Raw genomic sequence first — 26,659 nt, 5'->3', positions numbered from 1 at the left:
TTTTAAGATTCAACAATATTTTCCGTTTATTTGCTTGCTTGTGGTCACAATAAATCATAATCGTATCATAATGGTGAAACAATCACATACACAATAAATTATAATAGCACAGTGTTGTTTTTCGTTATATGTACTTATCATATCTAGTTTAATAACAGCAGGCCACTTTTAGACATATGTGTATTTGCGTGTGTATCTGTATTTGTGTATGTGTGTGTGTGTTAATATATCTATTAAAAAAAATAAACAACTTTTCATTGTACTTGCATTTATAAGAATAGGAATAATATAATAAATATATATGATGTAAACGAAAACAAACAGAAATACGCTTTTAACCTTGCCTCGTTTTGAACTATATGTATTCATATTTTTGTAGGTCTTGTGGAACGGCACTTGGTTGAGATTTATGTTGCTGTTTTAGTTCTCGACGTTGGTATATAGTAGTTTTCGAAGTTCCCTTTAGTTCTCTATTTAACTATGGCAAATCGGCTGTGTTCGATGGCTCGAGTATCTCATCTCGAAGTTCCATCGAAACGATGACGAGAGCATGGTGATGCGGAGGATTTTCTGGCTGGCGGGGGATCCTCCGGTAGGTGGATCCTCGTGTGCCCCATAACCATTCCTTAATCCATCCTCCTTCCCTTTCTCCATCTCCATCTCATTCTCGATCTCCTTGTCTGCCTGACTTTCATTTCCAAAAGGTCACGCACGGCCGCAAAACATTTGTCCACAATTAGGATCTTGGTGCACGCTAATTGTTAATCCGTTTGAAATTATGCTATTAAATTATAATTGATAAATGTTGCTCCGTATCCGTATCGTATTCATTCCGTTTCGTTTTGCCGATGCCTCCGCTCACTTTACCCTCAACATATATGCCGCACTCCATCCGAACGGACCCACAAAACCCGAATCACATGCGCCGGCCACCGGCGGCCAGCTGCGTTGGACGCGTCCGCAGCGCGCTTCTCGATCATTTCTCCTCACAGCAGCCGTTCTTGGCCAGCTGCTTTTGCAATGCCGGCGGAATGAAGTCTTTCGTCTTCGTCTTGGAATGATAGCCTTGTCCGAGCAGCGCCGGTTCCACCTGCTTGCCCTCCTGGATGCCTTGTATGCGCTTCAGCAAATCGTAGTTAATGCGCTCGCTCACCACAGAATCTTGCCTGTTTAATACAAAATTCAAATATGGCATTAGTTCATCTAATGGCATTGGATCTAGGGATATAACTTACTTGTAGTCCGGGTGGCTTAGCACCTGTTCACGCATCCAGGTGGCCGTGGTGATCAACTCGCCGGCGGCACGCTTCTGGATAAAGCGAAGATACTGTTCAATGGTGCAATGCGTATCGGTGTCCACCTCCATGGACTGCAAATAGCTGCGAATCAATGGTACCAGACCCGGGAATACGTTGGGCTATTGGGAAAAGATAATAGGATGGCATAAGTTTCTAAACCTCGTTATGGATATTGTTTCACTTACCTTTCCATTGAAGATCTCATTGATGGAAAGCAGCTGGAAAAGCTCGTTCTCCTCGTCATCGGTGTCGGTGTGATCGCTATCGGCGCCATTAGACGATCCATTGGTGCCGTTGGACGTGCCGTTGGTGGTGCCATTGGTGTTGCCGTGACCATTCATCTTGGCCGAACCGTTGGTCAGAGGCTGCTGCTCCTCTTGGTCACCGTTCTCGCTGCCATTTCCATTGGCCAGTCCATTGCCATTCAAAGTGGCCTTGCCATTGGTCTGGGCCTGAGCTTGAGCTTGTGCCTTGGCCGCCCGCTGCTCGGTGGTCTTCGAGGATTTGCGAAACCAAAACTTCTCCTTGCGACAGGCATCCCTCTTCTGGGCCGTCTGCATATTCTCGTCCACCTTGCTGATTGGCGTGAGGAAGTTCAGCTGGTAAGAGAGGATCACACGGGTGAGCAGCACCACAAAGCACACGATGGCCGCATTCTCGAAATCACTGATCTGTGCCTCGCAAGGTCGAAACTCGACGCGCCATCCAATCGAGCTGTTCGGTGGCGGCGGCTTGAAGCGCATGGTCTGCCAGTTGGTGGATTGAATGTTCTCGAAATGATCCGTGTCCTCGTTGTCGTTTTGGTGCACCTTCTCGCTGAACAGCGACACGGTGTCGCGGATAAACAAATGGGCCACATGCTGGGCCAGCAGATGATCGATACCGCCCTCCACCAGACGCTGGTAGACCTGCTCATCGTAAGTGAGCGGCACATCGTTGTATTTGGCACCCTCCGGCGACAAATACGAGTCAATCGAATCGTACCGCGACTTGGCAATTCTAAACTTTTGCTTATCCAGCGGCGCCAGTCCGCGTTCCTCTTCCGTGCGGCAATCCACCGACGAGCTAATCACATTCCAGCGGCAATCCGACTCGGTTAGGTAGCCCCTGTAAATGGGCGAAGCGGCTGTCAGAGCCAACATGATGGGACAGAGGGGAGCCAGCTGGTCGTAGAGGCGACGCGCCTCCGTAATGTTGCACGCCTGGAAGGTCAGCTGCAAGCAGCAACAGCCCATGCCGAAGCCCATGGCGTCCAGGAGCACCACGTCCGGCTCTCCGGGCGGAGCACCCTCCACCGGCAGCTTGGTCTTCGTGTCCTTGAAAACTGCAATGGTTAAGATACAATTAGTTAATCGCCCTTTTAAGATTTTAGTAAACGACTCACCCTTTAGCTTGATGGACACCTTCTCGCCGCGGCGCTTGCGAATGTTACGGGTGAGGGTCTTGAAGCGCGGATGGCCCGGAAAGATGGCCTCATCCGGGAAGTAGAGCGAGCGGGCTGAACTCAGAGGATCCTCGGGACGTGGCTGGGCAAGCGGATAGGTGAAATTGGATGCGCCGAGGCGCGGGAAATTCGTGATGGACATGACGCACTCGTCCTTGGCCAGCAGTTCGGTGACCTCCTCGCGACGATAGCGCATATTGGCCTCCACCAGATTGAAGTGAGCCATCAGACCGCCAAAGGGTTTGCCGGGTGTGCCCTCAATCATGTAGGCACCGTATTCCGGGCGCCACAGCGACTTCACACCCTTGGGATCGGCCAGTTCCTTCTCATTCAGCTGCGCCAGCAGATCCTGTGCGCGCAGCGCAACACGAGCCACCTTCTGCTCATCATCGAACTTGACAATGATGTACTCCACCTCGTCGCCCCATTTGAGAATGTCGCCCTGGCGATCCTTGAGTCTGTGGTACAGGTTGATGAACTGATTCACTCCATGCTCGCGGACATGATCAGCCAGTGCCTTGGTCTCCTCCCAGGAGAGTGGACTGCCCTCGCTTAGTAGACCCATTTTCTGCAAAGATATGAAAACGAAATCGAGTTACTATGTGCTCGCTGTTTAGAGGCTATTCCTGGCTGCTTCTTTCGCCATCCTGACCTGACCTGACCTGACCTTATTTGTTCCGTGCCGAACATCGATCGAAACCGATACGTTGAGATGTGTGGAACAGACTACTACGACTACTGCGCCATTATCATCTGGCATTCCACTCCTCAGCATTCCATCTACACTTCACTACGCTTTCGTTTCCATTTCCATTTCCAGTGCAACTAGCACATTGTGCAATCGCATTCGAAACATAGAAAACTGCAATCGAGGCAATTGCAATTGGTAATTTGCATTTTCAGTGCAATTGCATAAACGATATGAGTGGATGGCCCATGGCGAAGGGAGAGAAAAGAACAGAAAAGCCCAGCGCAATTTCACTCGCGATTGTTTTGATTCCCCTTATCAATAGCTTCAAAAATCTAATCAATACACAAACATCAAATACAGTGCTGACTCTGTATGCTTAACCATTTGCTAACATTAAAATCAATCATACAAAAGTATCATCAAAGATTTTCAAATGTGCAACTATGTACTTATGGACCTTATACATTGTTTATGCTTACTTTTAATTAAGTTGATAATTAAGTTTCTTGTGGGGTTTTTCGCTCTGTGCAGGCGCATGCCTAATTATTAACACCCCGTCTCCACCGATCGCAAGTGAATGCCCTCCGTTGGCCCCAAGTTTGCCCCAAGTTTCGGTTGAAAGTCGAGTCCCCCGAATTCAATTAATTTATCTACGTTACGTTTGTGGACACACAAGTGCATTCGTGTGCCGCAATCGAGTGCATTATTTGTTGTTTGCTCTTTTTGTTGCTCTTGACACTCGCAGAATTTACAACATTTGAGTCAATTAATTGATAAGGTGCGACGACCAAATATTAATCAAATAATTGATAAGGTGGGTAAATCAGCCTTTGGGTATAATTCCATGTGCCATGTATTGTATGTAAGAATGTAGAATATATATATATATATATATATAAATACTCGTATATTTAGACAGCCGACAAGTTGCTGTGCGCCACTCGAACTGATTGAATCATACGCGGGAATCGGAAATTTCAGATCGCAGATTTACGACCGCCACCAAAACACTCCACAAAAATCAACCAAGAAAAAAAATAAAAAAACAAAAAAAACCATTAACCATAAACAACACTTCACTTCAGCTCAGTCCACTCAGTTCACTTGCTGCGGTGTCCAGCTTCCCTCGAATTCAAAGCCAGAGTTTCTGTTTCTGGCCAACTGACGCCCAGTGGAGCGTATTGTGATGGCCAAAAGTATCATGGCCGAAATGAAACCACCGATCGTGGTCGAAAGCCATCTGAATTACAAAGGAATTTGGAGCGACAGCTTCGAGTTCAGTTCTCGAAGCGATTGTGTAATTGTTCAACTGGCAACGGGTAATTACCATTGAAAATTATATTCTATTTCACAGTTTTCGGAAAATCTGTCAAAAGAGCCTATGAATTGTATATGGAAGTTTACTGTGCAAACTGCAAATGTTTTAAATGAACAATGTTTTTGTATTCAACTGTGTTTTATTTATACAAAATGCTCATGCTGAACTTAATTCATTTCTAAACTAAAACTGTAAAAGAAACTCAAGGATTAAATTAACAACGAACCCTTGGAATAGGAATGTCGCAAGACAATTACTTTAAATGAATATATTATTATATTATTAAATGTAGGTAGGTGAAATTTGTAGATCAACCCCTACTGATCCAAATTATTTCAAATGCAAACTTCTTGCATAGCTAACAATTCCCTATAGAAACATAATAATAATAACAATCCTTGAAAAGGATCTTCACCAAAACTTAAACACAAGTTCAGCAACAAAAAAAAATAAAAAGCACTTGGGAGTTTATGCACTTGGATTCACTTTCGTTAAGGATACCTCTTACTTCTTTTGTGTGGCTCGCTGGTTATTAACTTAACACACTTTCAATATTCAATTGGATTGCAAAAGGCCAGAAGGTTTATGTCGCTCCACGGCCAAACGGCGACTAAATATATACGCAACCAGACTCCAGCTTTTTACGGAGCCGATGGCGATGGCGATGCGATCGGAGTGGGAATCGAAGTCGGCTGACGACGAACCGAAGAATCCGAATCCGAATCCGAGTCCGGGCAGCAGATGGATGGATTGGTGGATAGATGGACTGGGTTAAGTGGGCACCCGCAGCCGGAGCCGGAACGGAAGAGCAAGGAAAATGTGAAGCAGGGACTGGCCATATCGTCCATATCTGGACGATCGGAATCGGATCGGATCGGTCATAAACGGTACACGGTACACGCACTCGAAACGATCGAGTGCCATTATAATTATTTGAGCAGTTATTTATTATATTTAGAATTAGTCGTTTCGTTTCGTTTAGTTGGCGTGGCGTAAAGGAATTCACACTTTTTTTTTTGGCGAATCTGGTAATCTGCGGAGAAGGGTTTATTATATATATTAAGTTTACTACATATTTATAGATTTCAGGTTGCTTTTGGTTGCTAATTTACAACCGCTTTCCATAAAGATAGCGGCGAGACGGGGGAAGGGCGGGGGGCTGTGGTGTCCACAAAATACTCGAAAGGAACGACATCTGAATTGTAAATAATCAAGCACTCGAGCTGCGGCTACTTTATAATATTCAATGCGTCAACGGAGAGGAAACGCATGGATTTCAATTGATTGCCCCCAGTATATCATCGTTTCGTTCGACTGCTAAATTTGTACCTGATTCCATGGCTCGCGAATTCGATGAAACTCGGAGTTTGGTCAACACCATGCCATTCCAGGTAGTGGCGTTGGCAACTCAGCTCCTCAACTTCGCAGGTGCACTGCCATTCCAAAGAATCCCAGTACCTGGAGATGTGCAGATGCACTACTCAGTTTTCAACCAGGTGTCAGCCAGTAACACCTCTTGGTTCGTAAGTCCAGCTCTCGTGGTTTTTCCTATCTCATTTTCGATTTAATAACAAGCAAGCAATCTATCCATCAATCAGTTTACACTCACTCGAGTGCTGTTTATTTTTGGAGTATTAAAACTAAATACCTATCGTCTTACTTAATTCCTGCACTCGTGCTATTTCCTATCACAGCTGGCAACCAATTGATAAGCAACGCGACAAAAGATCAACAAGTTGAACGGGGAACGGGGAACGTGGAAAGCAGGGAAAGATTCGCACAAGGAGTGCTCCTCTCGAGTGGACACTTGTGTGGAGGGACTGTATCAATGGGTTTCTGTATCTTCCTGGCTCGGAAATGGAAATGTACGCAAAAGATAGATTGCTGGATTGTATTTACCGGCTGATTTGCACAATTGCACAAGCATACTGATATAAACATATAAGTACAAATGCACAAATGCACATATGCACTTGATAGGGGGTTGGATAATGCCCAGCTTTTATTTTACAATCGGGATTAGGCAAATTACTGGGCGAAGTAAGAAAGCGGCTGTATGACGACGACAGTGTCGCATTATCGTTAGCAACTTTTCCCCACAATTGTGCAACTTCACTTATGCAATATGCCATATGCCACTTGACTTTTATCATACAAGTTTTCCATCATTTATCTTTCATCATACGCAATAACTGGGAAAATAACCATGTAATAATCGTTTTGCTATTATTCCTGTCTATTAGCTTTTGCTACTGCTAATTAGTGTGTAAATTTTGGTTCTAACACGTTCGCCTTAATTAGATCTTATAGATCTCTTAGATTTACATGCAATTGCATATATAGTATATGAGTATATGAATATATGAAACTGTGAACGCTTTTTCGATGCCTGATTTGCCTGATTTGTGATCCTGACCAACGCAATCGAATTTGCCGAAGGGCAGCCCACACGATGATTTTTAATTTTTTGCGTTTTTTCGTTTTGTATTTGTTTTTCTTGCGTTTTTGGATTTTGCCATGTCATTTATGAAAACAGTAAGCGAAGCCAAAATGATACCATTTTGCGGCTGTGTTTGTTAGATTTAAAACTAAACAGCGAGTAGTAAGAGGAAAAGCCCAAGAATAATGCGATGATTCACTCGACTTTCGGTGACATTTTTGTAGTGAGATAAAAGATAAACAAATTGGAATTGGGAATTGGGAAGTCGCATAAATGAGTAGACTGACTGATAGGCCAAGTTTATAAGAAGCGGCATATGGCTGGGAAGTGAAAGGAATACTGCTGATTACAGCTCTTTATCGACTATCGCGTATCGGGTGATATTTCGCTGGAAATTTGCCCAATTGTAGGTTTTCCCACAGCGCAACACACACTGCGTATACGTAATGCGAATTTGTATGCTTTTTTTGTTTTGACATTTTGAAGAAATTTTGCATGGCGGCGCCAAAACAGCAAATCACTCAATCAGCAGTCATAAAGCACATGAACATGATCCTCGAACGGAAACCAAGCGAATCGGAACATCCGCCTTCCAAATACACAGAAAAAAAAAACAGGCTTTACAAAAATGCTTTCACCAACAACACAGCTCGACTAAACAAATTAAAAAGGCTTTATCTGATTTGTTTATTAATAGATTCGTTTGTCAGCAGAGTTGAGCATTGCCTTAAATTAAATTTAAATTGTATTAAATTTTTGGGTATTCAATATAGATATCGAAATTTTTACAACTTACTAATATTGCACATTTGCTATTTGTTTGTTGAACTGGATTCTAAATACTTAAAGTAGCGAAAATGTTTAGCAAACATGGCGTTTTCTCTGTGCACAACCAGAATTTCGAATCGAATGCGGAAAGAAGCAATAGAAAATGCAAAAGAAAAACACAAAATAAAACATACACACAACTTGGCGATGCCTTTGCCATGTTTTTTTCCTCTTTTTTATTCAGGGTCGCCAGACAGCCAGTGAAATAGAAAACAAAACCCATTTGCCCATTTGCCCATTTGCACATTTTCCACTCGCTGCAAAAATGAGCAAAACTTGCAGATATACAAATGCATAAATGCACATTTGGGCGTACTCATAAACAAAAGAAGTTGCAAAAAAAATAGCAATGTGATTTTGGTGAAGAAAACGGATCACTTCAGTGATGAGTTTGGTGCAAGTTCTTGGAACAGTAAGGAAATAGGCGGCCAAAAGCAAAGTGCATAGGAAAAATTATAAGATAACGGCCAGATTACGTATACGACTCATAAAACGCTCGTCGTCTGAATTGCGCTGAATTGCGGCGTAATAAATTCTCTTTGGCCATCACAGTGGCGGCGGGCGGACTACGAGGGGGGTGTCTAGTACTGTGGGGCAGGGGGGGGGGCAACTTGGGGGCCCGTCGGTTGCCGTGGAGGAGGAGGAGCAGGTGCAGGAGGAGGCGGAAGTGGAGGAGCAGGTGGAGATGGGCGTGTATTATGCATATGGGAACCAGGGCACTGCGTTCCATTTGGCGAGGAATTTCGAGAGTGAGTTTATTAATTTCCTAATTGATTGCCAGTCGCGGAGTAATTGCAGCAAGGCTTCCCCAGCGCCAATCAAATATTAATAGCTTGAAAGTTAGGAGTTGGATATTTAATGAAACCCAAACTAAATAGAGTTTCGATCGCAGCTGCCAGTTGCTTAATCATCTTTGGGCCACATATATTTACTGGATTATGTATTTGCACAGACCTGAATTTTGTTTATAGCACAGAAATTAGCAAACATCTTGTATACCCACCCCCCCATACAAAGAAAAACCCCCCATTTCGCTCACAAATTGATCGCTTTAATTGGCAAGAGCACGTGTGCGTCGATGGCTTGATCATTTTTGGTGGTTTTTTTTGTTTTTTGTTCGTTGCTAATTGTTATTGTTATTGTTATTGCTGGCAGTGGATGCACTTGTGCAAATGAATGCGTGTATATGAATTGCTTCCCCAGTTGTGTTGTTTAATTAGCAACAGTCGTCTGTCGTCCGTCGTTCAATTGCGTAAAATAGAGTGCAAACAATCGCAGGAGTGACGCACTCGATGGCAAAACACATCGAAACAATAGAGATATGTACATGAATATATATATTAATGGGTATCTAGGCCCAAGAGTCTGCTGCAGATTTAACTTTTCTCCAGCTTGATCGTGAATCATGTGACACTATTGCGCAGGCAGATGTTTTTACTTGACTTGTACTTTTTTGTAACTTCTGTTTGCCTGTTTTCGCCATACGAAGATTGCTAATTAAAAACAGTTTTATATACATTTCAGATAAATCAACCCAAGGCAGCCCTATAAACCATAAACACACTACAGATAGCTCCGCAGTTGAGAAGCAGCTGGAAAAGGTTCCCATGGATCTTTAGAGTCCTTGGGTTTTGTTTAAAAGCAACTAACTTAATTCCAGTGTAAAGCCATAATAACAACAACAACAAAGATGTGACTTATCGCCTTCGGTTGCTGGAAATTCATTTCCTGGCAGCGACACCTAACACCTAATTAAGTGCACTGCACTTGAGGGATGAGTAATAAAGTTTCAGTTAAGATCGTTGTTAATCGCGAACTTCGGAAGTGAGTTAGTCACGCGATCACGACGCTGCATACAACTTAACTAGCATATTTTATGCTAAATACATAAAACTATCACGGCCATTGAATTGCGTCACTAGCGTTCGTTTTACATTCGCTGAATTCGATAAACAAAATTCAATGGAAATAACATTTTATTCAGAATCTGAACAGCTATAGTAGGTACTTTCTGAGCTTTCTGACTGAAGAAGTATTTCATAAATACTTTGACTACCTTTGATTTACATACCGAATCAGTTGATAACCTCAACTATGCGCAGTTTTTCCAAGAAGCAATTAAAAAGCTAAAACAAGGACACGACGCGCACTAAAAAACAATGGCAATCACAGGTAATAAGTATTAACAGTGTGGCTGTAAAAACGATTACTCAAACGAGTTAACTGCTAATGCGCATCGGCAAATTGTCAACTGCTGGAGAGTGGGGCCTAAAATTACACAGCGAGAAAAGGGTGAGAGATTCGTGCCATTCAAGTTGAATATAAGCTTTGATGTATTAGCGAAATGTCAAGCTGATTTGCATGGCTACAGTGTTGATTGTATGATATTTTCCAAAACATCATGCAGATAAAGCCGAAATTAATTGATAGCAGCATGCTGATAAGGTTTTTAGATACGAGTCCATAAACTGCAAGATGTGATTTTTCGTAATTAACACATAATCAGTCATGATTGCACGACCATTTTCGCTCTGTGTAGCAAATGCCTATGGCATTTCGAGTGGGTTTCGTGGTGCGTGACAATGGACGGGATTAGGCCGCTCAATAAAGACGAACTTAAGGCAAGGCCAAGGGGCACTATCTGAACGGACCCTGGGGCGTATGCGTAATATACTTATCTATCTGTAGTGTATGACATGTAGGTATAGGTATGATGTGTAGCTACATATCTATATACATAGATACATATTACAGTTGACATTTGGGGGCAAGTCATGGTGCGATAATAATGGCAAAAGGCATTGAAAAGCATTGATTGCTTTTCGCACGCCGCTATCAAACAGCAAACAGTCGTAACTGATCGTGAGATGCGTGTGAGAAAGAGAGGGGGGTATGGGGGCGCAAGTACAGGAAACACTAAATGCAATGGCAAAGAAAGAGTTAACCTTAAACTCCAGTTCATATCGATTGCCAGCCAGCTACTTTCCAAAATTAATGTAAATTGTAAACTATTAAGGAAGCGAGCATGTTTATAATTTTGTCATTTGTAGTTCCTCGAAGCGAGTCATCACTGTACAGCCAACGCGTGAGTCACGTTCATAGTTCGTGAGATATTTCTGCATTCTCATGCTGATGGATCAGGAAAGTGAAGTGATATGATATTTAGTTTTTCGGCTGCCTCTCACACTCTTTCGCTCCTTTTTCAGTTCTCCTCTTCCCTCTTTTTTTATCCCCACCCCATCCGCAGTGACGTCAGTTGGAAACTTTGCATATTGTGGTGAAATTACTTATTAATTATTCCATTTCTTTGGCGGGGATCTCTTCTCCTCGTGCGTAGCTGCCTGGAGAGGAATACCCCATTGGAGCTCGGTCAGACGCGGCGTATGAGCAATGCGCTCGCGTGCTCTATGACGTCACAGTTGCCGGCAAACAGTGACTGGGCAAACCGCAGCCAACAGCGGTGCCTTATATCGGTGATTAGGCACCCATTGCAGCTATACATTTTTCGATTGGTCATGCCAAGTGGGAGAATATTAGAATGCCAGAAGTTTCCATCCAAGGTCGCCCATTTTTTACCACCCGAAAATCAAGTATATACATATGTATTTTACAAACATCAGATGAGGGAAAAATGGGTGTAAATCGCATGCACATACAAATGAACTAATGTCAAGGCTGTGACCACAACAACCACACACACACACACCGGCAAGTACAACTACAAAGTACAACAAAGTCCGGCGGATACTTAAAATCGAATTGCCCGGTAATTACGAGCGGCAGCAAACATAGAAAATCAATACAAAAACGCCGCCCTGATAATTACGCATTTACAAAATGTACCTATAGACACAATTATTAACAACGTGGGCCATTAAAATAGTGAGCATAGCTTTGAAAAATAGGCAGTTAATCGAGAAATTATATTTGCTTCCCGGGAAGTTTACATCATGTTCCATGTGAATCATCATAAAGTGGTTTGCTTATTACATGATCACTCATTATAGTTTTATATATAATTTAAAAAAAAATAAATTTTTTTAAGCTCCTAATATTTTGTCAACAACTGTGGGCCTAGCGGAGCCCAAGGCCATGCCACTTTGACCCCCTTTGAGCGGAATCATTATAAAAGCTGCAGCGTCACTAGTGTTAAATGAAATACCAGTAACAGCAACAACATCAACGAGGGAGAAAGGAAAACACCAACAGCAACAACAAATTGCCGGCAAAAAAAGGGAAGGCGCAAACGCACACACGCGCAAACAAAAACAACGGTAGACGCGCGCGCTGACGTTCCAATTAGAATATGCGGCCATTCGCTGGTGTCCTCTCAGCTGTTGCGTTGTCCAATCGGAATGATTGTTATACAATTTATTACCATAACAAAGGCAAAAAGAGCTATTATCACACAAAATAAACCAAATGCCGATATGGTTTTGGGTTGTATTGAAAAAGTAGGCTACAAAATATGTCTTAACAGAAGCCCCCCTCACAGAAATGCGGATACGCCACTGCAAACGCTAATGAATGTGTTCCACAGGTCTTTTTTCGTTAGTTTCCTATATACATATGTTAAAACTAACATCTAATATCTAACAACTCGCGATTAAGACATTAGAATTGTAATTCTTATATGCAAACATACTATGTATTTCAAAAAGATTACCATTTTCATTATTAAAAATGTGCACTGACCTGCTTTTGTTCTTCCTCGCTCTGTTTCGCTCTCTGCCGCTCTCTCGCTGCAGTTTTGATGGGTTGTGTAACGTTATTTGCCGAATTTACCGCTGTTTTTGCGCTCTCACTATTTCCTTTATATGTTATTGGTGTTGCGGTGTGTGTAGATGTGTGGGTACTTCTATCGAAATCGAAATCACGATTATTAGTATTACAAGAACAAAAAAAGAAAAATAACAAATGATTCTGTTAGCAGGTCGCGTGTTTTCCTCACTTCACACCCTCTTACAGCTGCGGCGTCAGCTGCTCTCTTTGGATGTAAACAGATAATGCGGACAGGTTTCTTTCAAATTTTGATTTTTTTTTCTCTGTTGCTGGTTCAGCTTTGGTTTTAATTATAGAAATGCGGCTGCCACCGGAATAGAGATCGAGAAATCTCTATAATCATGGGCGAAATTCACGCGAAACGTGCTCACCGCCCGGAAAGGTTCTTTCAAATTGGAATTGTGCTGAGTGTGCGGGTGTAAAGTGTGTGTGTGTGTGTGTGTGTGTGCGGCGTTGTGGTGGTGTGCGTGTTGGTATTTCACAATAATTATTTCACTCGAAATTACCGTATTTATTTTGTATATTTGTAATTTCATTAAACGCGACTTTGGTATTGCGTTTCCTTTGCCGCCTAATTCTCCGTCAACGTAAACAGCGTTATTAACACAAACGAATGCCAAAAACAATAAAACGCTCCACTTTAAATACAAATTTTGAATGTGACCAGCTGCTGGTATGCCGAAAACGGTGCTGGGCCACGCGTTAGGTTGTTTTGCCACCCGATATCGATAGTCCGATAGGCGGCCAGCACGTGTTGCTTAAATCAAATTATTAATAAGTTTTTAATATTTAAAGCATTTGTTTTCTGGTAGATTTTGGTTTTCCTTATATAGTTCTTACATTTCTAATTTAATATCACACATTACTTCGTTAGGACTTTCTAATTTGAAAATTCTTCATATTTTTTTTATATATTTCTTAAACATTGACTGATCGTTTAAAAGTTAAGCAACGTTAAATGTGTTATAATTAACATGATTTTCTGTGTATATTTTTTTTAATTTGTTACTCCACATAATTATTTTAGCTATCCAGAACATTCTGCAGTTTGTGATTTCACCACAATTTGCAATGTCACATTTGATATCCTAAAAAGCTTTTGAGTTTTACATTAATGTTTCGGTATACTTATAGCTCTATAATAAACAACTTAAAAATGATTTGGAGGCAAATTTATTTATTTTTTTTTTAGATTTAAGAAATTACAATATGTTTTTTTAGGCAAAAGGATTATGCAAGGATATTTAACTTATTAATAGTTGAGAGTAGTGTACTGCCTTTGAGAACAATAAACTTTTTAAGAAAGGTTTTTGTTGTTGAAACGTAAAAAATTAAAAATTTATATATGTTGCTCCTATGAAGAAATGATCATAAAATCAGGATGTTAAGATATAGCAACATTTTTTTGATTAAATTATGGCAATAAATATAATTTCTTCAATAACAGATTAATCACAAGTAAAAAGCTTTCTTGTTTAAGTTCTCTTAAAAAAAAAAGGATTTTATAGTATCTACCAGATTTATGCCTTAATTACTTACTTGGTCACACTGTCTACCGGCTGAGTTTGGTGCGCACATGTTTTAATTGTTTTCATTTCGTAAATCAACCTCCAATTTTCTTCAGAGCTGGAAAAATGGGCGGCCACCACAAGAAGAACCTGCGCGCAGAGAAGGCCAAGGTGAAGCTGAAGGGCGCCAAGCTGCCCAAGGGCCTGAACGTGACCAAGACCGACTTTAAGGTGCGAAAAATTGAAATTCGTGAGCAGCTCAAGGAATCCTCCTACTCGGAAACTGGCCAGCGACAATTTAATCTGAAGGAGACGCTCTCCCGTCTGAAGCATCACAGTGTCAAGTTCCGCACTGATGCACAGCGCAATGTTCGTGATTCCCTGAAGTCCGGCAATGCGGACCATTTAATTGGTCATCTGAACGAGCTGTTTCAAGGAATTGCAGCCGGTGCTTTGGACATGGAGAGGTCGGCGCGACAGGAATCATTTAAGACCCTTGATGTCATGCTGGAGGCCCTGCAGCCGCAGGCAGTGGCGCCCTTCTTCCATGTCATTGCCACATATTTGCGTTGCGCCATGACCCACGTGCTGCCCGCCATACAGGAGGACTCGCTGCTCATGCTCGACGTCCTACTGCTGCGAGTACCACCGGCTTTTTTGGCAGAGCGGAGTGCCAGCACCATTATTGGCAACTTCATCGACATGATCTCCCGCGCCCGCCACGACAACGAGCGTTCGAATCGCACGTTAACGTTGAACCTGAGTCAGGGCAAGCAGACGACTGTGAAGTGGCGAACCAAGGTGCTTATTCGACTGCAGCAAATCCTCGGCACCCTGGTCACCTCCAAGACGGCGAAGCCAGCCGCTGTCCGTGTGGTTCACTTCGAGGAGATGCGTCCGCAGTACTACAATGTGCTGTGTCCCGTGCGCCACGACAACCGCGATCTGCATGCCATCCTCAATGAATCCAAGCTAACTGCGGAAGGCACGCAACTGCATACGTACGTTCAGCAACTGCTTCCTCTGCTCCAGGACAACTGGATGGAGGTGCGACCGCAGGAGCAACAACCTCTGCTCAACCAAGATGCGGCGGCCAGTCTGCATGTGGTAATTGGCCTAATGAGTCTGCTCTGGAACCTAATTGAGCAGCATGAGGCGGAACACAGTACCACGGAACTAAGCGATTGGCTAAGGAAAAACTATGCCCAGAAGTTTCTGCTCAACTTTTTGGCCAAGGACGGCAGTCGTTTTCCCTACCAACAGATACCTTTGGCCACCAAGAAGTCAGCTAAGGAAAAGGGAGCCATCGATGGCGGAGAACTCTGTATGCCGCAAAACCTGGGCATTGTCCGGCTGACCTGTAAATTCTTTCCGCGTCCCGTCGAAAGACAGACCCAAATGTTTGCGCATTTGGTTAACTACATGCAAGAGAGTTTAAATCGCCTTAATACCCTGTCACCGGAGCAGCAACTCTCACTGGTGGCTTCTCTGCGTGCGCTGCTCTTTGAAAACGCGACATCGCTGATGAACATCGTGGCGGAGCCGTTGACCAGCCTGCTGAGCGCAACCAGCGAGGCCTATGTGGGCCAAAGATTCACCACACGCGAAGGCGTTGCCACTCGGGTGCTGAACCTTCTCTGCGAGATTGTGGAGCGTTCAGATTTGTACACGCGCTTCGGCGGCGAACAGAGATTCACTCCCTTTTTGAGCTATCTGCCGCAACTTCTGCTGAAGCCAACCGTGGGTGAGAGTACCTTGCGAGCTATGGCCACGCTCTGCCGCCAACTGAATGGTGTCTTCATGGCCGCGCTAGTCCAGTCTGCTCCCGAGATAGTCAGCCACTTGGATAAGCTGCAGATCACGAGCGATATCGAAGGCCAGGACAAGTTTGAGAACCAGAAGCGAGTAGTTAATTTGTACTACTATGCCAGAGAATTGGATAAAGAGGGGAAACTGGAGCGTTCAGTTAAACAGATGGAGGAGCAGGTGGAGAGCAAACAAATTGCTGATTACCTAAAGGCTGTAGTCGGCTACAACTAGTGATTGCAGTCTTTGTTTAGCTTCTACAATTAGTTTAATGTTTACATTATATTCCTCACGCTTAAGACGAACTCTGCTCAGGTTTTCTGTTTTTTGGGTGGCTTGGGCTTGAAACGATCCAGGACGGAGCGTGGTGCCTTGGCCTTTCCCTTGGCACCCGCCTCGTTGGTTGTGTGCTGCTTGATAACGTTCTTCTTGGCCTCCCGCACCTCGGCAATAAACTCCTGCGGATGAAAGATTTGGTATAGATGGGTTCAAGAGTGAAATGGACCTACTACGCACCTTTCGCTTGGCATCCTTGACGATCTGTTTGTTGCGCGCCGCCTTGGCGGTGCCACCACGTCCCTTCATCTTGTGGCGGGATTTCATGTTGATGCTCGGCGCCTTCAAATGGAACAGCTTCCGCTTGGCATCGATCTTCTCCTGCAGCGTGGGCGCATCCACGCCAGTGATCTCTTGTGGGTCCAGAGTGATCAGTTCGGACGGAATCTTCTCCAGCAGAGCGTGAACCTCGTGCTCGCGTCGTTGCTTCGTTGTCTCAAATGGATTGTCTTCCAGAGCATCGAAGTTTGGCTCTCCAGAGCCGGGCACCAATAGCGATTGGAAGCCCTTGGCCGTTGCCACACCAAGCACATCTTCGTACGGGCAGAAGCGCAGTCCGTGGACAAAGGCATCGCAGCGTTGGCGGATATACGGCAACCGTGTGCCGTCACCCGAACCTCCGCCGGATAGCAGATCCGAGTAGGTCTCCAGATAGGTGCCCTGCGATAGCGCCAGCATGCCGCGTTGCGACACATCCAGTTCGTTGGCGGGCAGACGCAGCTGGAAGTGAGTTAGCGGCTTGTCCTGCACCAGCATCCGAATGTCCCACACTTTCACAGCCCTATCCAGTCCAGCGGTGACCAAATGCTGACCCTTGGGGTCCACAGTCAACGCAGTCATGGCAGTCGAGTGGCACAGCAGCTTGGCCAGCGGCTCACGCACCTTGGGCGACCACATGGACACCACGCCACGTCCGCCGCCAATGCAGAGTACACCATTCCTGGGATTGTGTCGCATCATGCGTATATCGCCCAGACCCGTGTTGAAGTTACCCACCAGCTCGCCAATGGAGACGTCCAGCCAGGAAGCGTAGCCCGCACTGTTGCCGGCGGCCAGTAGGAAGTGATAGGGCAGGAAGTCCAGGCGATTGACCCGATTCAGCCGCTTGATGCAATGCAGTTCGGTACCCTTCTTGTCGTAGAAATAGACCCAGCTCTTTTGGGCCACCGCGTACATGGTGGGCACATGCAGCCACTGCACATCCTCGACGCTCTCCATGGCATTGAATTCGCAGTGCAGCCGCTTGGTCACCCAATCGAAGGCGGCCACATGACCGCGTCTGCCGCCGAGCAGCAAATGCCTGCCGTTCTTGGTGTAGCGCATTTGATAGGGACCGAATTCCATGTTCAGGTTGAAGTGCTTGGCCGACGACTGGATATCCACGTTGTCAGCAATCTGGGACTGCCTAAACTCGGCGGTGGTCTCGCCCTCATCCGCCTCTAGCTGCCCAGCGGTTTCCTGGAGTAGAAGCTCCGTGCGGGCCGCCTGCTCGGTGGCATATTCGAGGTATACCTCCTTGCGCGTCTGCTGCTCCTTGAAGTGCCGCGTTTTCACACCTTTTGGCTGCACTTGCTCACCACGTGAGTACTTGTCGAGGATCTCTTTGGGAATCGGGTTCTTCTTGGGCCTGGACTCCAGCTCTTCTTTTGTGGGTTTGGCGGCGGGCTTCACAGGACGCGACTTCTTCGTTTTATTCAGCATACTAATGAAATCTCCAGTGAAATTCTGTCGGTTTTTGCTAAACACTTTTACGTGTTTCAGTTCGCCGTCGCCCGTTTCAGTCGGCTTTGGCTCCTCGAAGTAGCGTTTGTAGGGCGTCTTAGCCTTTGGGCGCCCTTTTGGCGCTACTTTGGTCATCTTGATGGGTCGGCAAGGTGAAATTAACTTAAAAGCTGGCTTAAAACAAAAATAATTTGAATTTTGACAACAACGTGCACGTGCTGCTTCTTCTTCTTCAAATCAGCTGTTCTGCAGTGTGACCAGGTGGCGCTGGCATAGTAAGCCACGGGCGCTCTAAATACTAGACAAATATCGTATCTTACAAAGCTCAAAAATATTGGGCGCGCAATTTAAAACCAATCTTGAAATGAAATAAACAAAAAAGGTATATTTGAAGTACGTTTATTCCCAGTTAAAACTTCTTTTGGAAATACAAAAGTAAAGTAAAAGTAAAGTAAAAAAAAAAAAAAGACCTTATAAGTTTGAGTTTGAGTTTGATTTAGATGCAGCTATGTTAGGTTTTTATTGTTAGATCTATGTAGATATTACATACAGCTACAGCGAAAGGACATCAAAACACATTTTGGCCCCCAAACCGCTTGCAAAACGCTTTCAAGATCCTTTCGACCAAACGAAAGTTACGGAACTACGGATAATAATAATATTGCTAAAGTTAGACCTTATTTTGGTGTACCACTCGTTAGACGATTCCGTCAGTCTCTGGGAAGCCCGCCCTCCACTAAATAACTTTGCTACTCTGCTATGTAAATATACGTAAGCAATTAGTAGACACGGCCGTAGGGCAGGGTATTGGGATAGTAGGGCATCAGGAACTTGGCCCCAAAACGCGGCTGCGATTGCGCCGATTCGCTGCTGGATGAGAACATCGAGGTGCAGATCTCGGCCCGATCCCGATGCAATCGGCTGCTACTGTTCGAGGTGCTCGTCCCGGCGATGCCCACTCCCAATCCCAGTCCCAGTCCCAGACCCAATCCAGTACCATGACGTCGCTCCCGACGACGCGATCGTATCAGCGAGAAGATGGCCACCACCACGGCCACCAGAAAGATGAGGCCCAAAACGCAAAAGGAGATGGCCAGCTTGGAGATGGACAGACAGAGGGTTCCCTCGCCGGGCATCGACTGCGCCCTCACATGCGGTGCATAATCCTCTCCTGAAATACGAACTCAGTTTACTAGGCTTGTATAATTATTCAATGAAAGCGAAAATCCCATTAAGGAAAGTAATTAGAGAAGGAAATTGAAATGTTTGGCTGGTGCGGCATCCGTGACTGGCACGCACTCCACTGCACTCCACTCGATTCCCACTTACCGCTCATGTTGTGGCGCCTATCGTAGCGCAGGCGGTCCACCTCGATTTGCGGAGCTGTCACGGCCAGCGAATTGAACACCTCGATGCGGGCCAGGTGCTGCTCCGCGCTCAGCGCCGGCGGAGGCGTCTTCAGGCGACAATTTAGCTGGAATCGCAAGGGAACGCATATTGATTGCAATGTAACTTAGTAATTAAGCACTTAAGCGTTTTGATAACTCTTGCTATGTATATCCTGCAGTTAAGCTAGTTTGGTATATTCATTGTGATTAGCTGCAGGATGGAGACAACGCATCAGTGGTGTAAACTGTGGAGCCAGTGCATCGGCTGGTGCGCTGGTGGCTAAGTGGGTATGTGGCTCCACTTGGCTGCATTTCGGTGCAATAACCACATTAATTAGCAGACGCAACAACACGCTACGTTGGGCAGCAGCAACAACAGAAACAACAGAAACAGCAGAAACATCAGAAAACCAACAAGAAAACAGCAGAAACAGAAGCAACACTTTCGTTTTCGTTGCAATTAATTGAGATGCATGCGAGCGGTGCATTTTGTCGGTACACAGCGAGAAAAGAAGCCCAACTCGCATGGTAATTTATGCAGCTTGTCAAGGCAAACACAGTTAACACACTTGATGGTAATTTAGGAACTGCAGCATAGCTAAACTATTTGTATTTGTTTAGTTAGAAAAGCTACCAATGACCGAAAAAGAACGAATTGAATTGGGAGTCTGCCAGCACTTTTGCCTTGCGTATAACCCACTGCATTTTTTGCAGTGCATCCACAGAGTGGTGTGAAGCACCAAGTAGTCAAGTATTTGGGCTACTCACAGTTGGACACTTCCCCTTGCAGAGCTGCACGCCACAGCTGACGTGGAGGCGTTCGCGGTCCGGGAACTTGAAGGCGGGAAACGTGGCCGCGAACGTCCGCTCGACCAGGTCTTCCTCGTGCTGCTTGGACCATCCCTCCTCCGCCGGTCGGTGCTGGGTGTGCAGAGCGGGCATTACCTGGCCAATGGCGGAACAGAAAATTAGTGGCAAATTCATAGGCGTTGCATAGTAAACAAGGTTGTTTTCAAATACCCAGCGCACTGCTGGCGTTTTCAGTTTCGTTTGTCTGCTTAATTTATTATGCATTTTGGTACTATAACAAGTTTAAAGCATTTAGTAGTCGTAATGCACATGAGCCTAATTACATTTTCAAGAACTTTAGTAAACTGGGAGCTTATGGAACCAGCATTTATTCTTATCTTTATTATATAACCTGGGAATGTGAACCTGCCACCCGTCGTGGTCACTGTCCATGTCCCTGAACCTGAACCAGAATCTGAATCTGAACCTGAACCTGAACCCGAATCCAAACCATCGGAAGACACCAAGCAACCAGTTGTGTGTGCTTTTCATGGCCCTCTTTTATCGCCGGTTATACAATAATTCGGGTTGACAAAACACTGGCTCACACGCCGGCATTTCGGTCACATCCGTTACGTATAAGTAATATGCTACCTCAGTACTATGTACATATGTATGTTTGTATATAGCGATCCCAGCAAATCCAGCAAAAGGTGGCTAAGACAGCGTCATGTGGCCAAGTTCAATGACAACAGTGGTGCACATGTACTCTTAGTATATGGTGCACATGGTGGATACGGATGCCATAGGTATAAGTACAGAGGTACGTGGCATGATGCATGTGCGATCGCTGGAAACAGATGTATGGAATTACAAGACGCTGCGATTTACATCTCACCATTGTTGGCGGCAACTAAAACAAAAACAAAAGGCTTACAGCAGGAAACACGAATGTGCTACACCCTTACAAACAGTAGAGTATATGTATGATAAGCTATATCACATCATGATGTTACTACTGATGCTAGAAATCCCTGTAGCTTTGAAAGCATAGAATGGGTTGGGATGGAACTCCAAGTTGGAATATCTGCGGAGAGAGTATGTGGGCATCAAAGTGCAGGACTTAAGATTGGACGTCGCACCAGAGTTTCAATTTACACGCCCAAGCACGTGTTTCCCCATGTGGATTTTGCGGGTGGATGTGGATGTGAATGCGAAATCCGAGACAATAACGAGAAAAAGCAAATTGTTGCGGAAGTTCAAATGAGTTCACGTGCAGAAAGATTGTGCGAATGCAAATGTCACAGCGAAATGCTTCCTCAGTGAAAGATGAGGATAACCGTGTGTTGATTGCCATCACTAAAGTGGAGTAATCGAAATAATCGACAGGATTCGACGCTATCGATAGCTGCATTTTGGCAACGCATTGCCATTAGTCAAAGTGAGTTACAAAGTGAGTGAGCTAAAGTCGTTACTAACTATAGAGGATCAATGGATGGGCTTATTGGATAGGATTATTGGGTAGATAGATATATAGATAGATACCCTTGTGGAGGATCGATAACTGTAGCGCAGGGTGCTTGCCTTTAACGGTACTCCGCCTGCACAGTGGGTCATGTGCCAGAGATTCCATGGCAAAAAGTGGGTCACCATCATCATCGAGCGTCATCGCCGTTTGCAGACAAAAGACGCGGTTTTTATTTCACTTTTCCTCCACGCTCTGACCCAGAAGTGTTTCTAAACCAAACAAATCAACCTGTGATGGGTGCGCGCATAAATTTGCAATCGCACTGGAGCGACTTGATGGAGAAGTAAAGAGCAGAAAAAAAAAACACAACAAATACAGCAATAAAATAGAAAAATAGAAAAAAAAAGGCACAGAAAAATAAAACAATAAAGCAGCGCGAAAGAAAATGAAATGTGCTAAAACGGAAGACGGCCGCCAAGAGCTGAACAATAAAACAAACATAAAATGCAAATGGTTTTCTCTGTGTGGTTGTATATATACATATGTATGTGTTCCGTTCCGTTAAAAAAAAAGGCAAAAAAAATAAAACAGAAATTAAGCCGTGTGATTTTTCTAGCGCTGCCCTGACCACCAACAACATCAAGAAGTAGCGAAGCGTCAGCCGGAGATTTGTTTGACCCATTTAAGGCCGCCCGGTCGTGAATGAATGACATGTGCACGAAGCTGCGACGGCCGGCGACCAAAATGCAAATGCCTGGCAATGGCATTGCCCACCGTCGCACAGTGGAGCCAATCGCAGCACAAATCTTAGCTCTAAGGAATAATATCAGGAAAGTATGTGCAACACAGCAAGTGGTTTGTGCTTTGTGCTTAGCAAGCAAGCAAGTTCGAATTGTAACAAACACAGCTTAGTATAACTCTGTTTAAATTTGATCATTGCCTTATTCCCTTTAAGTTCCATTGAAGAAAAGCTGCACCTATATGTGTATCTCAGTTTTAAGGAATATCCTAATAATCTTATATAGCAAGTGCTTTGTGCTCAGCAAGCAAATAAACCCACACTGCCCAGTATCACATTGCTTAAATTTGTTAATTCCCTTTATTCCCTTTAAGTTTCATCGCAGAAAGGCTGCACAGATATGTGTATCTAAGCTCTAAGGAATATCACGATAATCTAACATAGCAAGTGCTTTGTGCTTAGCAAGCAAACAAATTGGCTTAGCCCACTGTGCAGCGGCTAATGGTGGGGTGGGTGCCGTGGAGACGAAGATGGGGCAACCGCAACAGGGGCACGTCAAAATGCTAAACGATAAATATTTCTATGTATTTCACTGTTGGCTAATTGTTGTGACCTCCTAATTTACTCAAGAAGAACTGACGAACTGAAGAACTGAAAAACTGGAGAGCTGGAGAACCCAGGGAACACCTAGAATACTTTGCTTGTTCTTTGCTGCCTTTCCACTTTGTCTAATGGTTTGAGCCAAGTTGAGTTTAGTTGTTTGGGCCTGGTTGGCTGGGCAACCAAAACTGTTCTAACGATGATCGCGTAATTATGGCTAACAGTTTCGGTTTTGCTGCCGTTTGCCTCACATTTTAATGTGTCGGTGCTGTAATAACTGTAACACTTAATGAGCCAGGCTTACTTTTGAGCATGTTCTTTTTTTTTTTTTTTGGCGGGAAAACATCGAGGCATCCCATCAATTTTTGGTATGCCATCTATTTCAATTCCATCTAATTCGATTTCCCTTTCTTGGCAATCAAGCGCAGAATCGCCGATCAAATGGCTTTTGTTTTACATTTTCGTCGTGTTTAAAACTGCACTCACAACTTTTCTAAAACGCAGCATATGCAAGAAGTATACAGGGTATGTGACAGAAATGACGTTTATATCATAGGTTGGTTAATAAGTTGTAGAATATCATTTAGGAGCTGAACTTAAAGGAACTTTGTTAATAGATTGTGGTTTTTCTCTTCGTTAGGTTCTCCTTTTTCCCCATCAGTGATTTTCCCGCATACCCAGTGATACCCTCTAGAGGTAGTCTATAAAAATGAAAGTTAAATGCGATCAATCGCCGATCGCCCCACAGCATCGAGATCGTGGCTAATTAATGACTTTCCGTTCGTCTCGTCGCATCCAAGTTGGGCTTCTAACGGTCTGCCGTAGAATGTCGTGCCGCCGGCACCTGTTACGCAAATGAGCGATTCACCAGATATACGCGCATATATATCATAGATATCATATATTTATATATATGTAAGTAGCTAAAACTGATCGATTCACTCACCTGCTCGTCGATGGGACAGCCGCGGGCATCGAGTAATTGCTGCGTGGATTCGCCCAGTCCATCGAGCGCCGCACAGTCCACCACCCGCACTCCGATATTGCCCGGCACCACAGCCCTCACTGTCAGCGTGGTGGCCACGCCCACCTCCACGGACCCAGTGCCATTGGGACCGCCCAACTCCAGCCAGATCCTCACGCGCGGCGTCTCGCGTCGCTGCTGCGTTGGAGATGATGTTGCAGCAACTGCTGGAAGCGCAGCAGCTGCCAGGGCTCGCATCCTGGCATTTCTGTAGATGTCACCAAGAAGTATGCATAAGTATAATATGCCAAATGGCAGTTGCAACTTACCTGTCGTGTCCCTTTTCCTGTCGCAACACCGGAAGCGGCATGCCCATCGCATTGGGCGGCAGTTGACACCGCACCGAGCTGAGGATGTCGGTGCTCTGGCGCAGCTTCTGCTCCTTCTGCAGCATCACGCGCACCGTGTACTCCAGACTGCCGTCCTCCAGTGGCTCCGCCCGCACTCCGCATCCGGATGTGGGAATGCGCAGATGCAGACGCGTGGAATCCTTGCCCCGTGCGCGGCACTCCAGCGGAAAGTCCTTGGCGTACAGCAGGCCACGAAAGGGTCGGCTCAACTCCAGGTGCATCTCGAGCAGCTCCCGGCTGCAGTTCACCTGCATCGTCTGGATTTGCATGCCATTGCTGGTGGTGGTGGTGGTGGTGGTGGTGGTGATGGTGGGGATCGTCTCGTTAATGGAATTCTCTGGCGTTCTGGTTGCCCAGCCAGCATGACACTCCAACTGCGGCAGTTGCAACACTCCGATGGCGACGGCCAAAGGCAGCAGCTGGCCGAGATTGAAGGATGTGGATGTGGATGCGGCCGAGGCGCTGGAGGAGAACATGTTTCCGATTTCCCGTTTTCTAGCAGAGGCAACGGCGCAAACCGCCCCGCCGATGATCAAAACCGCAAATGATAATGATGCCACTTGTTGCTGCTGTCTTTGGATGTTGCTGCTGTCACTAGATGTTGCTGTTGTTGCTGCTGTTGCTGTTGCTGCTGTTGTTGCTGCTGTTGTTGCTGTTGCTGCTGTTGCTGCTGATGTTGCTGTTGCGGCTGGAAGCGACGACACCTGTTCGTGCGGCCGCGTGGCTAACTCTTAATTGGCCTACTCCCAGTCCAAGTTCGAGATTCTTGTCTGCGAAATGGAAATGCATTAGTTGCATAGCGACGATTTTGGGTCAAGTATTTAGGGGGCATAGTCTAATTGTTTCTGGGCCTTCGAGCTCCTAAATGGGGCCAACTGAAGTGAGCCAACTTACTCAGTTCAATATCTAATCGAATAACTAAATTATTATTTTAGTAGCTGAATTTAAAGAATGTATATGCACATGCCTATCCCAAATTTCATATAACAGGTGCCTTGATGATTGCCATCAATTCTACGGCAAATGAAAAAGGGAAAGGAGCATCTCGCTGTCACTTTATGTAAGTTTTAATGGCCAAATAAACGAGTGGCCAATTTGGGGGCCCTTCCCTGCCCATTTTCGATGCCATGCGATGCGATGCGATGCGATGCCAATACGATGCCAATTCCGCGCCGAAAGCGGGTCAAGTTTGTCCCATATTTGTTGATTGGAGTGAGTCTATAAAGCCGAAGATGTTGCAGCACGGCGAACAAATAAATAAATAAATAGATGCGATAAAGGCAAACACCGAAGCTTAAATCAACATCAACATAATGCGTTTGCAACTTTGCGTAATCCTATTTTTTTGATGTTACTGCCAGCTGCTTGTTTGGTTATTCGCTCATTGTGCTGCTCTCTATTTGTATTTGTGATTCCCAACTCTTATTAACTCTTTCGTGCATTGTAATCAGCCCAATTAACAATAAAACTTTGGCTCTGCACAAACTTAAATCGATGGCCACTGCCCTTCACTCTTGAAATTAATGAAATTATGTTATGTGAAATTAATGAGCTTATGTCCCTAAGTCCTTAAGCTTCTACATTGAGGTCCTTAAGTGATACATATGTGTATAATAACATGATATGTGTATAATAACATATATAAAAAATGTGTCATATTTTCTAGTGTATAATATAATGGTATCCTTTCAGTGGGTCATTGTTTTCAGTTGCACAGAAATAGTTCTTTAGTGCTTTTCTCTTTTTTCTTCACAGCTTTATTTACTAACAATTCGCTTACCTTTCAGAAGGAACTTTAAATCCTTTCCTTAATCCTTTAATATTGACACGGCCACTTTTGATATGCTTCAAAACCTCTTGTTAATCTTCTTGTTTTTAATAACACTTATATCATAAACAGTAAAAAAAAATTAAATTTCTTGCGCAATTATGCGGTCAATTTGAATTGCGAAAAAGGCTGAAGAACCGCAATTTTCAAATTGGTTAATTATCAGCCACTACGCATGCGCGCACTTCGCACGCTCTCAGCACACAGAAGCAGTAAACACCGTACAAAATAAAAAAGAAATAACTATTATTGAACTATTACAAGAAGAAAAGCTCGCGAAACACGCCCGTTTGGGTTGAA

The 26,659-nt window shown here is 44.6% G+C and overlaps 4 protein-coding genes and 1 long non-coding RNA gene across 7 annotated transcripts; 2 read left to right on the top strand and 3 right to left on the bottom strand.

Annotated features, from left to right (window-relative positions):
• Window positions 1–13,462, bottom strand: LOC120456183 (glutamate--cysteine ligase). 3 transcript variants are annotated; one of them, XM_039642854.2, is made up of 6 exons: window positions 13,308–13,462; window positions 12,715–12,877; window positions 2,683–3,310; window positions 1,484–2,622; window positions 1,236–1,417; window positions 1–1,166 (listed from the first exon to the last, which is right to left on the bottom strand). In XM_039642854.2, the coding sequence occupies exons 3-6, from the start codon at window positions 3,305–3,307 to the stop codon at window positions 977–979; spliced, it is 2,136 nt and encodes a 711-aa protein (XP_039498788.1). In that variant the 5' UTR covers window positions 3,308–3,310; window positions 12,715–12,877; window positions 13,308–13,462; the 3' UTR covers window positions 1–976. The 3 variants fall into 3 exon arrangements, with proteins under 3 accessions (XP_039498788.1, XP_039498790.1, XP_039498791.1); XM_039642856.2 differs by lacking the exons at window positions 12,715–12,877; window positions 13,308–13,462 and adding an exon at window positions 5,260–5,357; XM_039642857.2 differs by lacking the exons at window positions 12,715–12,877; window positions 13,308–13,462 and adding an exon at window positions 5,253–5,342.
• Window positions 4,317–12,695, top strand: LOC120456234. Its single transcript, XR_005616820.1, has 3 exons — window positions 4,317–4,752; window positions 9,544–11,015; window positions 11,070–12,695. It is a non-coding gene; the product is annotated as an uncharacterized LOC120456234 (long non-coding RNA).
• An 864-nt stretch (window positions 13,463–14,326) lies between the features above and the next one.
• On the top strand, window positions 14,327–16,420 carry LOC120456187 (testis-expressed protein 10 homolog). The gene is made up of 2 exons (XM_039642863.1): window positions 14,327–14,369; window positions 14,426–16,420. Exon 2 carries the CDS (start codon window positions 14,436–14,438, stop codon window positions 16,347–16,349), a length of 1,914 nt encoding a protein of 637 aa, XP_039498797.1. The 5' UTR covers window positions 14,327–14,369; window positions 14,426–14,435; the 3' UTR covers window positions 16,350–16,420.
• LOC120456191 (WD repeat-containing protein 46) lies at window positions 16,347–18,433 on the bottom strand. The gene is made up of 2 exons (XM_039642871.2): window positions 16,632–18,433; window positions 16,347–16,573 (listed from the first exon to the last, which is right to left on the bottom strand). Exons 1-2 carry the CDS (start codon window positions 18,306–18,308, stop codon window positions 16,427–16,429), a joined length of 1,824 nt encoding a protein of 607 aa, XP_039498805.1. The 5' UTR covers window positions 18,309–18,433; the 3' UTR covers window positions 16,347–16,426.
• Window positions 18,434–18,700: 267 nt separating this feature from the next.
• On the bottom strand, window positions 18,701–26,386 carry LOC120456197. The gene is made up of 6 exons (XM_039642877.1): window positions 26,312–26,386; window positions 24,451–25,301; window positions 24,104–24,389; window positions 20,330–20,506; window positions 19,503–19,647; window positions 18,701–19,344 (listed from the first exon to the last, which is right to left on the bottom strand). The coding sequence occupies exons 2-6, from the start codon at window positions 25,005–25,007 to the stop codon at window positions 18,953–18,955; spliced, it is 1,557 nt and encodes a 518-aa protein (XP_039498811.1). The 5' UTR covers window positions 25,008–25,301; window positions 26,312–26,386; the 3' UTR covers window positions 18,701–18,952.
• Window positions 26,387–26,659: the final 273 nt, after the last annotated feature.

The sequence above is a fragment of the Drosophila santomea genome, chromosome X (assembly GCF_016746245.2).
Source record: "Drosophila santomea strain STO CAGO 1482 chromosome X, Prin_Dsan_1.1, whole genome shotgun sequence".
In the NCBI taxonomy this organism is placed as follows: domain Eukaryota; kingdom Metazoa; phylum Arthropoda; class Insecta; order Diptera; family Drosophilidae; genus Drosophila; species Drosophila santomea.
The sequence above is the reverse complement of the archived record's forward strand: the minus strand, read 5'-3'. Positions and strand labels throughout refer to the sequence as shown.